The sequence below is a fragment of the Anolis carolinensis genome, unplaced genomic scaffold (genome assembly GCF_035594765.1).
Source record: "Anolis carolinensis isolate JA03-04 unplaced genomic scaffold, rAnoCar3.1.pri scaffold_8, whole genome shotgun sequence".
Taxonomy (NCBI): Eukaryota; Metazoa; Chordata; class Lepidosauria; order Squamata; family Dactyloidae; genus Anolis; species Anolis carolinensis.
In genome coordinates, this window is record NW_026943819.1 from 4406790 (window position 1) to 4420278 (window position 13489).

General features: G+C 38.0%; 1 protein-coding gene across 1 annotated transcript; it reads left to right on the plus strand.

The window, feature by feature from the left end:
• The first annotated feature begins 203 nt into the window (after window positions 1–203).
• On the plus strand, window positions 204–12232 carry LOC103281077 (pulmonary surfactant-associated protein C). Its single transcript, XM_062961464.1, has 6 exons — window positions 204–335; window positions 2057–2413; window positions 4505–4642; window positions 5448–5549; window positions 7708–7810; window positions 10512–12232. Exons 1-5 carry the CDS (start codon window positions 261–263, stop codon window positions 7804–7806), a joined length of 771 nt encoding a protein of 256 aa, XP_062817534.1. The 5' UTR covers window positions 204–260; the 3' UTR covers window positions 7807–7810; window positions 10512–12232.
• Window positions 12233–13489: the final 1257 nt, after the last annotated feature.

Sequence of the window (13489 nt, forward strand, 5' to 3'; positions counted from 1 at the left end):
AGAAGGCTCGTTTTTCTTGGGACAAGTGTCCTTACAGTCAGGACATCTTGAAAGAAAAGGGAACAAGAGAGCCAAAGGGCATCTGAACGGTTTCCAGCCAGAAGACAGTGAGCCAAGGAGAAAACACACACCACGGGTTTCATCATCACGTTTCTGGGATATATATATATATATATATATATATATATATATATATATATATGACAACCTGCATTTAGGGACCTGGTTGGTAGTAGCAAGGTTAGGAGGACAGCAAAACGATGGAGAAAGGAGAGGAGATGGAAGTGGAGATGGAAACGGTCACGAAGCAGAAGCTGATGCCAGAACCACCGGTGGTGAGTCCTTCCCCATCTTCAGACAATGTTCCCCTTTATCCATTTTCCACTTGCTATTTCAAAATATTATTCCTCCCTTTAGTAACAATAAAGGAATCCCTCTATTGTTGGTGACACCAAGGGTTGCCTCATTGGATGTCATCAACCGGGATCCAAGATTTTGTACGTCCGTATGAAATAGACCTCATTGTTTTGCATCCGTGAATGGCGTAGTCTCCTATGAAAAGACCAGATCCAAGGGCTTTCCCATCCTCGGTTTAATATAATAATAATAATAATAATAATAATAATAATAATAATAATAATAATAATAATTTATTTTTATACCCCGCTCTATCTCCCCGAGAGGACTCGGGCCAGCTTACATGGGGCCAAGCCTGGATAAAAAAAACAAAGCAAAATAAAACAACATCAGAAAATACAAAACATGAAAATTAAAATATAAAAATCATAAACATCATAAAAACATGGATTTGGCACCCAAGTAAAAAGGATAAAACGGATAAAACGTTTAGTTATTATGTTGGGAACATTCCCCAGGGAAAAACTCAAAATTTGCTCAATGTTCGATATTTTTGATTGAGCCTCTCCTAGGTTGCAAAGACCATGGTGCACAATTTAATATTTCATAGAATCGGTTGGAAGACACCGCATGAGCCATCTAGTCCCATGCAATTCTGCCTTCATGCAGGAAAAGCACCATCAAATCCCTCCCAAGAGATAGCCATCCAGGCTCTGTTGAAAAGCTTCCAAGGAAGGAGCTTCCACCACACCCCAAGGCAGAGAGTTCAACTGTTAAATAGCTCTTCTTACAGTCAGGAAGTTGCTGTGAGTTTCCCTAACTTCGCACATCCCCGTGACTAAAAAATGCAGGAGGACTTTGGGGATTTATAGGATTTATAGGAATTATACTTCACTGCGAAGATGCAACCACCAAAGATTCAGAGAGGAGATCTTTTACTTTTTGTTTTTTTTTCTTATGCACTTTAGATGGTAACGCAACTTGGTTTATAATATATGCAACAGAAGCTTAGATGTTGGAGGAACAATAACAAGTTTATTCAGGCACAGAGCTTAGTAGTTACAATGTTGTTTCTCAGAGGCACTTTTATTAACAGTTACAATACTAGAATGAGGTGAGTCAAACTCCCTAAAGTGTCACTTCTTTTACTTAAAGTATTTAGAACTTCTTCCTCTGCTACTTTTAAACCGCAGTCACCCCTGTGATATACGATTACAGATTCTCTGTTCCTTACCAGGACACAGACTACATTAAATAAGTCACCAAACTTATTTTAAACCGACTCAAAATGAACAATTGAGTCTCCTTGATCCCCTCAACCTAGGATCAATCTTCCCTGTGCCTCATCGAGCAAAGACTGAATCCCTTTTTTAAACTCTGACTTCTTCAACAAAACGGCAGTTGGCTCCGCCTACTTCTCCATGGCAACCAGCCTCTAAGTGCTGAGATGCAATAACTGTAATACTTACCCTTTTAAAACACAAACACACAATTAAACATAACATCTGTAAACCAAAAATTCATACTTCATTACATTCACCAACGTCCAGAGAGCACTGTGAACGCAAACAATGGATCTGCACCAAATTTGGCACACATACATAATATGCCCAATATGGATTTGGCAATGGCAATGTCTGGGGCCTTCTCTGCTCTGGTGCTTCCACAAACTACAACTCCCCTTTCTCTCTTTCCACAGGACCATCTTCCTCCGTTGCCTCCTGCCCCGGGCTGTTGTCCTTGCTGCGACTGTTGTGGCTGTTGCGACTGTTGCGGCTGCTGCGAGAGCTTCCCGCTGCCTCTGCCAGGCCTCGGAGGGTGCTGCTCCGGGTGCGGATCCTGCCCCGGATGCTGCTGCTGCCCCTGTTGCGGTGGCGGCTGCTGCCGGCTGCTCTGTTCCCTGCCCAAGCTCCTCTGCCGCCTGCCCCAGCTGCCCAGCTGCCCCATCAACATCAAGCGCTTCCTGATCATCCTCATTGTGGTGGTCGTGGTGGTGGTCATCATCGTGGCTGTCCTCCTCATGGGGCTCTTCGTCACCCAGGGACACACCCAGGCGGTGAGTGTGTACGTACTAAGGCTGCATGCAAGATTATCGTTTCTCTTTGTATTAATATTATGAGCTCAAATGTCCAGTTCCGTGCCAAATAAAGATAGGAGCTTTTGAATACTAAGGTGTGAGGCTCCTTGAATAAGTGGCCATGATCAAGGTCTTGACTGTCAATAAAAGGGTTAATAAATACACATACTCTACGCTTCTATTTCCGCAAAGAAGAAGAGACTCTCAGCTTTATGTAACTTTTACCAACTTACCTGACTGGCAAGGGAAGTCGCCTATCTCTACATACACACCATGAATCTGATGATTACCTGGTTTGGGAAATAGCCAGAAGGATTTGCCGAACAGCAAATCACATTTTATTGTTTAGCCCATCGGCCATATCAAAACATTTAACACATAGACATACATACAACATACATTATTATTATTATTATTATTATTATTATTATTATTATTATTATTATCTGACTGGCAAAGGAAGTCACCTATCTCTACATACACACCATGAATCTGATGATTACCTGGTTTGGGAAATAGCCAGAAGGATTTGCCAAACAGCAAATCACGTTTTATTGATTAGCTCATTAGCCGTATCAAAACATTTAACACATAGACATACATACAACATATATTATTATTATTATTATTATTATTATTATTATTATTATCTGACTGGCAAAGGAATCACCTATCTCCGCATACACGCCATGAATCTGACGATTACCTGGTTTGGGAAATAGCCAGAAGGATTTGCCGAACAGCAAATCACGTTTTATTGATTAGCCCATCGGCCGTATCAAAACATTTAACACATAGACATACATACAACATATATTATTATTATTATTATTATTATTATTATTATTATTATTATTATTATTATTATCTGACTGGCAAAGGAAGTCACCTATCTCTGCATACACACCATGAATCTGACGATGACCTGGTTTGGGAAATAGCCAGAGGGATTTGCCGAACCTTTTCCATTCCCAGGACTGGCTGTTTCTAAATTACATTTTGAAACATTTCTAAGAAGCAGTTTAAATACATTTCATTTATAAGAAATAGATACAGTACACAGTTGAAAGAAACCAGTTACACAAAATCATAAACCACATCATAAACCTGGCTCTTCACTCAGGCCTTTGGATAAAGATAACAATCCTGTATCTGTGACCATTTTTGTACTGGTTTGCACTTTTTACCTTTGTCAACTTGATATAGACGCAGGGTCTATTCCCATCCCAATTTGCACTTCCAAGAATTTGCAGCACTTTATCAGTCACCTCGTGTTTACAATATTTGTATTTACCCAGTCTACTTTTACAATCTCTCCGTTTTAATCCATGTTTTTATTAGTTTTTGTCATTTATTTTTATTGGGTAATGTTTAAATTTTTATAATTGTGCATCTCTCTTGTCTATTGTTGCGTTTTATATTGCTGTTGTTTTTATTCGAGCTTGGCCCCATGTAAGCCGCCCTGAGTCCCCTTTGGGGAGATAGAGGCGGGGCATAAAAATAAAATTGTTGTTGTTGTTGTTGTTTTTGTTGTTGTTGTTGTTGTTGTTGTTGTCATCATCTGATTGGCAAAGGAAGACACCTATCTCTACATATACACCATGAATCTGATGATTACCTGGTTTGGGAAATAGCCAGAAGGATTTGCTGAACCTTTTCCATTCCCAGGGCTGGCTGTTTGGAAATTACATTTCGAGACATTTCTAAGAAGTAGTATATATACATTTCATATATAAGAAATAGATACAGAACACAGTTGAAAGAAACCAGTTACACAAAATCATAAACTACATGCAAATTATTAAAAGGTTAGATGCAATAGAGTTTAGGGGTTTATAATTGCTAGTGGTTTAGTCTCAGTCTTCTGATGCTTTGAACGTGCTAATCCGGAAAAGGTCTTTTTTATTGAAAAAAGGGAAATTATGTATTTATTTCTGAGCCCTTGGTGAACTATAAATCTTTGGGGGAGGGGGAACTGTGGCTTGATGACAAGTGGAGCATTGAGGAGCAGGGAGGTTGCAACATAGAACCATAGAATCGTAGGGCCTGATTTATGAATATCACTCATAGGTTTTGCAAATGACTATTGAAGGCCACGGAGAAGACGATTCGTGGCTAAATCTGCCCACCGACACAGAAGAAGTGGCCACTTTCGAGGTGGACGATGGGAACCGTGGTCCTGCAGCAATCACGTACGACTTTGGCAAGGTGAGAAGCAATGTGGAAAAACCTATAACAACTTGTGGTTGCAACATCTGGGGATTGTGGGGGCTAGAGTTTTTTTTTAAAGGTCCTCTTTGGGGTCTTGCACAGTTGCAATCACTTGTAATAGAAACTCTGCTATCCTTTCAGTGAAAGAGGGTCAATTTGCTCCGGGCTTGTCGGTAAAATTTATTGGTATAGTGTGAAATTGTGCTTAAAGCTGCATGTGTAATCCAGGAGTGAAGAGGTTAAATGCATAGAGTGGTAATGAATTGCTAGAGGGTAAAGTTGGGAAGTTTGGACATATGTACAGAGTCTGGTGATCTTCAGATCTGTTTTGTCAATAAGCTGTAAATACTGCAATAAAGTTAGAGCCGCTTTGATAAGCTGAGAAGGAGTTGTGAAGCAAATTAATTATGTGCGTTCTGAAACAGCCAGAATCGTTGGAGGAGGAATTGAGATCTGGAAGATGATTCGTCTCAATTAACCGACTGACAGGGCTTTGGTCTAAACTTTACAAAAACTCGTCTCTTTCATTCTCACTGACATATTATTTTGCATTATATTAGGTTTGCTCAATGCAAACCCCCAAGAAGAAGACATTCACCTGCTGCTGGGTTTGGACTATACATCCCAAGAGCTCTCTTTGCAAGATCTCAAGGACCTTTGCAACATGTCATTAAACACTTAGCCTTCATGCTTGGTAGTGCGAGAACTTGCAGGACGGGCTATGTGGAAAGTATGGACCACAGTAGGTTAAATGCAAGCTCATGCTCTCTCTCTCTCTCTCTCTCTCTCTCTCTATGTGCAGCTCCTCATTGGTTATAAACCTTGGCATGGAGCAGCCTGCTTCCTCACAAAGATGGATAAGGGGAACGTTCAAGGTCTGGATGCTGCTTACAAGGAATTCCAGGTAAGAGTACCATCCTTTAAGGCAAGGGTCCCCAAACTACAGCCCGCGGGCCACATGGGGCCCCTAGAAGGCATCTATCCAGCCCTCACGGCAGTGGCTTCCTCCTCCTCCCCCGAGGAAGGTTCATGCCGCCGCTTCATCCTTTCCCTGCAAAAGCCTTTGCAACCCTTTCTGGCCTCTCCCTGGAAAAATGTTTGCAGCCTTTCCCGCCTCCTTCCTCGCCCTGTGCCTGCCTGGAGTTGGAGCTTTGCTTATGTTTACAAAGTTTTATTATTATTATTATTTAATTTGTGGTGCACAAAGGCAGAAGAGGGCTGGACTAAGTGGCCCAAGGGGTCTCTTCCAACCCTTAATATTATTTTTATTGTTATTATTACTAACATTGAGGCTGGGTGGCCATCTGCCAGGGGTGCTTTGCTTGTGCTTTTAGTGGACAAAGGCAGAAGGGGGGTGGACAACATGGCCCAACCCTCTTTATTGTTTTCATGATGATGATGATTATAATTATTATTTTATTATGACACAGCAAACAAGATAGACATGCTGGATTTCATATCACAAAATCACAAGTCAAACACTTCCCAAGTGTCTAGGACTGTGTGATGTATTTTCGGATGATACGTGCAGATCCCAGTAGGGTGGCCTTTTGTAGTTGGCAGATCGTGATTTTGTCAATGTCTATTGTTTCCAAATGCCGGCTGAGATCTTTTGGCACAGCACCCAATGTGCCCATCACCACCGGGACCACCTGCACTGGTTTCTGCCAGAGTCTTTGCAGTTCAATCTTGAGGTCCTGAGAGCGGCGGAGTTTTTCCTGTTGTTTTTCGTCAATGCGACTGTCACCTGGGATGGCAACATCCATGATCCAAACCTTTTTCTTTTCCACCACTGTGATGTCTGGTGTGTTGTGTTCCAGAACTTTGTCAGTCTGGATTCGGAAGTCCCACAGTACAAAGTTGTTATTATTATTATTATTATTATTATTATTATTATTATTATTATTATTATTATTTTATGACACAGCAAACAAGATAGATATGCTGGATTTCATATCACAAAATCACAAGTTGAACATTTGCCAAGTGTCTAGGACTATGTGATGTATTTTCGGATGATGCGTGCAGATCCCAGTAGGGTGGCCTTTTGCAGTTGGCAGATCGTGATTTTGTCAATGTCTATTGTTTCCAAATGCCGGCTGAGATCTTTTGCCACGGCACCCAGTGTGCCCATCACCACCGGGACCACCTGCACTGGTTTCTGCCAGAGTCTTTGAAGTTCAATCTTGAGGTCCTGATAGCGGCTGATTTTTTCCTGTTGTTTTTCGTCAATGCGACTGTCACCTGGGATGGCAACATCCATGATCCAAACCTTTTTCTTTTCCACCACTGTGATGTCTGGTGTGTTGTGTTCCAGAACTTTGTCAGTCTGGATTCGGAAGTCCCACAGTACAAAGTTGTTGTTATTATTATTATTATTATTATTATTATTATTATTATTATTATTATTATTATTATTTTATGACACAGCAAACAAGATAGATATGCTGGATTTCATATCACAAAATCACAAGTTGAACATTTGCCAAGTGTCTAGGACTATGTGATGTATTTTCGGATGATGCGTGCAGATCCCAGCAGGGTGGCCTTTTGCAGTTGGCAGGTTGTGATTTTGTCAATGTCTATTGTTTCCAAATGCCGGCTGAGATCTTTTGGCATGGCACCCAGTGTGCCCATCACCACCGGGACCACCTGCACTGGTTTCCCCCAGAGTCTTTGAAGTTGTTGTTATTATTATCATTATTATTATTATTATTATTATTATTATTATTAACATTGAGGCTGTATTTGTTCCCATTTGGGTTTTTTTAGTGCAGTGTGCATAGTAATTTCTTCACTTAAAAAAAAAAACCTATAGTCCGGCCCTCCAATGGTCTGAGGGACCATGAACTGGCCCCCTGTTTAAAAAGTTTGGGGACCCCTGTTTTAAGGGGCAAACTTTGAGGAACCTCTAGGACAGAGCTTTCCACACAAAAGCCAGTGCTGTTCGAGTCCAGGTCCTGTTATAATTTTTATAATTGCCACAATTTGTTCATTGAGTTGCATTAAGTAAATGCCACTAGGATTCATCCCATCGTTCTTGTCTTCTGTCTCATCCACAGAAGGAGGAAGGCATGAACCTGACCTCGTTGGTGGATCGATCCAACTTGGGGACCACGCTGAACATCCTCTGCAGCCACGTCCCTGTTTTCTGGGCTTAAGCAGGTAAACAATGGCATTAAAATGGGATTTATTGCAAGGGTTGGGCTTGCGTGGCCCATGCTTTCGGTCCAGGTCTTGGAGGGAGGAGGCGTCATGCAACCCTTCCATTGATTGGACCAGATCTGGATCTGGATCAAAGAATTTCAAACTTTATTTCTTTATTTATTTATTTATTTAATACATTTATATCCCGCCCTTCTCACCCCGAAGGGGACTCGGGGCGGCTTAAAAATTAAATTTACATACGATATTATATTATTAGCATAGCACAATACTGTCAATAAATTACTATATTGTACTATATCAATATATTGTAATATTGTTATTAATATTGCATGTAATATATAATATATAATTAACATTATTATATTGTGTTATTAGTATTATATTGTACTAGCTGTGCCTGGCCACGCGTTGCTGTGGCAAAGTGGTGGTGGTATTGGTTAAAATTGTTGTGTAATTTTTATTTAACTTTATTTGCATTTTTTTAATTAATTTTATTGTAAGTTATATTTTTTATTTATTATATTTTATTATTTTCTTGTATTTTTTTTAGTTATTTTCTATTATTATAATATTTTATTGTAATGATTTTTAGTGTTTTTTATTATTTTTTATTGGGTTGCTAGGAGACCAAGTTGGAGGAGCTTAGCTTTCTAACTGGCAGCAATTGGATAAAAGCAATTATTCCTCTCCCTGTAATTAGGACTTTATTTTTCTTTTCTTTTTGTTGTATCAACCTAGAGGCGTGGATGACGGGTTGTGTTGTCAAATTTCGAGGTTGGGAGGCCTGTAGTTTTGATGTTTTGTGGGTCGCCGTGATGCCATCACTCTTTTATATATATAGATTACAAAATAATATTATTAATATTATATTATTAATAATTCTATTATTATATATTATTAATATTATATTAGTATATATTATTGTAAATTATATTAGATATATGTATATAGGGACCCTTTAGGGACCGAAAGCCCTTTCCAAGAGAAGGAAAGACGGTTTAGGGTGAGATGAGACCGACATATTAATTATGTTTTAATATGGTTTTATTATGGTTCTCCACCTCAAGCGGAAAAGAGTCAGGTACCCGGCCACGTGTTGCTGTGGCCCAGTCTGGTTCAATAGGAAAGAAAGGATAGACCTTCTTTTACCTTATTTTATTTTTTTGGTTTAATATTTTTGGTTAAATATTTAATATTTAATGTTTATTTTACTTAAGTGATATTTGCCTTTACTGTTCTAATGTAGCACAAATCCTATGTAAAATCATACTACATATTTTTGACATTAATATTGAAATATACTGTATATACTCGAGTATAAGCCTAGTTTTTCAGTCTTTTTTTCGGACTGAAAAAAAGCCTCCTCGGCTTATACTCGGGTGCGGGTCCTGGTGGGCTTATATTCAGGTCGGCTTATACTCAAATATATATGGAATATTTATTATTTTTCTCTATTATTATTGGTATTGTTACATTTATTATTTTACTCTATTAATTATTATTATTACATTTATTATTTTACTCTATTATTGTTGTTACTTTTACATTTATTTTACTCTATTTTTATTATTATTATTAATACATTTATTATTTTACTCTATTATTGTTGTTACTTTTACATTTATTTTACTCTATTTTTATTATTATTATTAATACATTTATTATTTTACTCTATTATTACATTTATTATTTTACTGCATTTATTATTATTATTACATTCTGTATACCGTATATACTCGAGTATAAGCCGACCCAAATATAAGCCGAGGCACCTAATTTTACCACAAATAAACTGGGAAAACATTGACTCCAGTATAAGCCGAGATACCAATAAAATTACATTAATTGAGGCATCAGTAGTTGAAATGTTTTTGAATCTTTATTTCACTCTATTATTATTAAAAGGATACATAAGCACATTTACATTGAAGAAGATGAAAATAATAATTTAATCAGAGTTGAACAGTCTTATCTTAAATTAAAGTTTGATGTAAAGATTCAGAAACATTTAAACTACTGATGCCTCAATTAATGTAATTTTATTGGTATCTCGGCTTATACTGGAGTCAATGTTTTCCCAGTTTTTTTGTGGTAAAATTAGGTGCCTCGGATTATATTTGGGTCGGCTTATACTCGAGTATATACGGTATACAGAAAGTCTTTACTTGGATTCCATAGACTGACTGAAGTAGCTGGAAAGAAAGGATAACCATATGTTTTATATTTTTATACTGTATTAATTGTTTGTATTGGATTTTATTGACTGTTATGTTTAATTATGTGTCGGCATCGAATTGTCACCAATTGTGTATGCCGCCCTGAGTCCCTTCGGGTGAGAAAGATGGGATATAAATATTGGAAATAAATAAATGAATGAATAAATAAATAGAGGCTTGGCCATTGCTAAGGGGAGGAGCCGCCTGTTACGACGGTAGCTAAGGGAGGAGGAGACTGATTAGCCATTGATAACAGTATAGTTTTACCTGTCTCAGGTGTGACAGGTTTATAATAATAGGTATGTGAACTGGGTTCGGGCCCAAAGGAAAGAAAAGAGCACTCAATGGGAGATATATAGGTGGTGAAATCCAGCTCTGTTGCCCATAGAATCCCAGAGTTGGAAGGGACCCTCAAAGGCCATCCAGTCCAACCCTTTCAATGCAAGAAGACACAATCAAAGCCCTCTCTTTCTGCTTTGTAGGTTCATGGCAGAAGATCCATCTCCGGGTCCTTGATTCCTCTCCTCGATAACAGACCAGCAGCCCTGTCTCCGTCGTCTTTTGCTCCGCAGCGTGTTGCAAATGTTATGTAAGGTGCATCTACACAGCAGAATTAATGTGGTTTAACACCACTTTAACCAGGGCTCAATGCTATGGGATCCTGGAAGTGGTAGTTTTGCAAAGTTCTGCCCAAGAGTGCTGGGACGTCACCAAACTATAACTTTCAGGCTTGCATAGCATTGCTTCACAGTGTCATTGCCTATAATGGGAGCTGAGCATCCATGGATTTTGGTACAGTAGAGTCTCACTTATCCAACACTCGCTTATCCAACATTCTGGATTATCCAACGCATTTTTGTAGTCAATGTTTTCAATACATCGTGATATTTTGGTGCGAAATTCCTAAATACAGTACAGTAGAGTCTCACTTATCCAACATTCTGGATTATCCAACGCATTTTTGTAGTCAATGTTTTCAATACATCGTGATATTTTGGTGCTAAATTCGTAAATACCGTAATTACAACATAACATTACTGCGTATTGAACTACTTTTTCTGTCCAATTTGTTGTCTAAGATGATGTTTTTGTGCTTAATTTGTAAAAGCATAACCTAATTTGATGTTCAATAGGCTTTTCCTTAATCTCTCCTTATTATCCAACATATTCGCTTATCCAACGTTCTGCCGGCCCGTTTATGTTGGATAAATGAGACTACATAGCATTACTGCATATTGAAGTACTTTTTCTGTCAAATTTGTTGTCTAAGATGATGTTTTTGTGCTTAATTTGTAAAAGCATAACCTAATTTGAAGTTTAATAGGCTTTTCCTTAATCTCTTCTTATTATCCAACATATTCGCTTATCCAACGTTCTGCCGGCCCGTTTACGTTGGATAAGTGAGACTCTACTGTATCTATATGGGTCTACATCCCTGCAGACGACAAAAGCTCACTATACATGCATGCATGTAAAAATACATACATACGTATATACAGTTGATCTGATATTATTTGGCTTTTGCTTTTAATGCACGCCAAGAATAGTAGAGCTCTTTCTTTTCTTCCTTCCTTCCTTCCTTCCTGTCCATTTACACTGTCAAATTAATGCAGTTTGAGCCCACTTTAACTGCAGTGGCTCAGTGTTAGTTTGGCAAGGCACGAGCTCTTTTAGGCAGAGAAGGGTAAAGACCTTGTAAAATTATAACTCCCAGGACTCCATAGCACTGAGACATGGGAAACCGAATCAATTCTATACTGTGAACCTTATTTTTTATTCTGAAATACAGTAGAGTCTCACTTATCCAACGTTCTGGATTATCCAACGCATTTTTGTAGTCAATATTTTCAATATATCGTGATATTTTGGTGCTAAATTCATAAATACAGTAATTACTACATAGCATTACTGCGTATTGAACTACTTTTTCTGCCAAATTTGTTGTCTAACATGATATTTTGGTGCTTCATTTGTAAAATCATAACCTAATTTGATGTTTAATAGGCTTTTCCTTAATGCCTCCTTATTATCCAAAATATTCGCTTATCCAACATTCTGCCGGCCCGTTTATGTTGGATAAGTGAGACTCTACTGTACGTGGAAACCCTTCCTCTTTTTGTCGGCAGAGGGCAACCTTTGTACATATGATTTGCTTGCCTATCTATTCTAGTCTCATAGAAATCAAATAAAGGCATCAACTGCATCCTGAACTCGTCATTTTATTGCTAGGCAGTTTTCTGACCGAATTTTCCCCAAAGACCTCCAGTATTTTTTGCTGGTCATGGATGCTTTATGTGCCAAGTTTGGTCCAATTCTATCTTTGGTGGAGTTCAGAGTGTTCCTTGATTGTAGGCGAACTATAAATCCCAGTACCTACAACTCCCAAATGTCAAGAGCCATTCCCGTCAAAACCCACCAGAAACCCACACTTTAGCATCAGAACAATGGGCCGTTTTATATGGAACCCCATTTATAATAATATTGTGCAATGGTAATAATATAATATATTGTATATACCGTATATACTCGAGTATAAGCCGACCTGAATACAAGCCATGGCACCTAATTTTACCACAAAAAAACTGGGAAAACATTGACTCCAGTATAAGCCAAGAGTGGTAAATTTCAGAAATAAAAATAGATACCAATAAAATTACATTAATTGAGGCATCAGTAGGTTAAATGTTTTTGAATATTTACATAAAGCTTAAATTTAAAATAAGACTGTCCAAGTAATTACAACATAACATTACCGCATATTGAACTACTTTTTCTGTCAAATTTGTTGTATAACATGATGTTTTGGTGCTTAATTTGTAAAATCGTAATCTAATTTGATTTTTAATAGGCCTTTCCTTGATCCCTCCTTATTATCCAACATATTCGCTTATCCAATGTTCTGCTGGCCCATTTATGTTGGATAAGTGAGATTCTACTGTAGTTCAATACTCAATAATGTTATGTTGTAATTACCGTATTTATGAATTTAGCACCAAAATATCACGATATATTGAAAACATTGACTACAAAAATGCATTGGATAATCCAGAACCTTGGATAAGTGAGTCTTGGATAAGTGAGACTACTGTATTAAAAAAAACATTTTAACTACTGATGCCTCAATTAATGTAATTTTATTGGTATCTATTTTTATTTCTGAAATTTACCACTCTCGGCTTATACTTGAGTCAATGTTTTCCCAGTTTATTGTGGTAAAATTAGGTGCCTCGGCTTATATTCGGGTCAGCTTATACTCGAGTATATACGGTAATTTTATTGCTATCTCGGCTTGTACTTGAGTCAATGTTTTCCCAGTTTATTGTGGTAAAATTAGGTGCCTTGGCTTATATTCGGGTCGACTTATACTCGAGTATATACCGTAATTTTATTGCTATCTCGGCTTGTACTTGAGTCAATGTTTTCCCAGTTTATTGTGGTAAAATTAGGTGCCTTGGCTTAT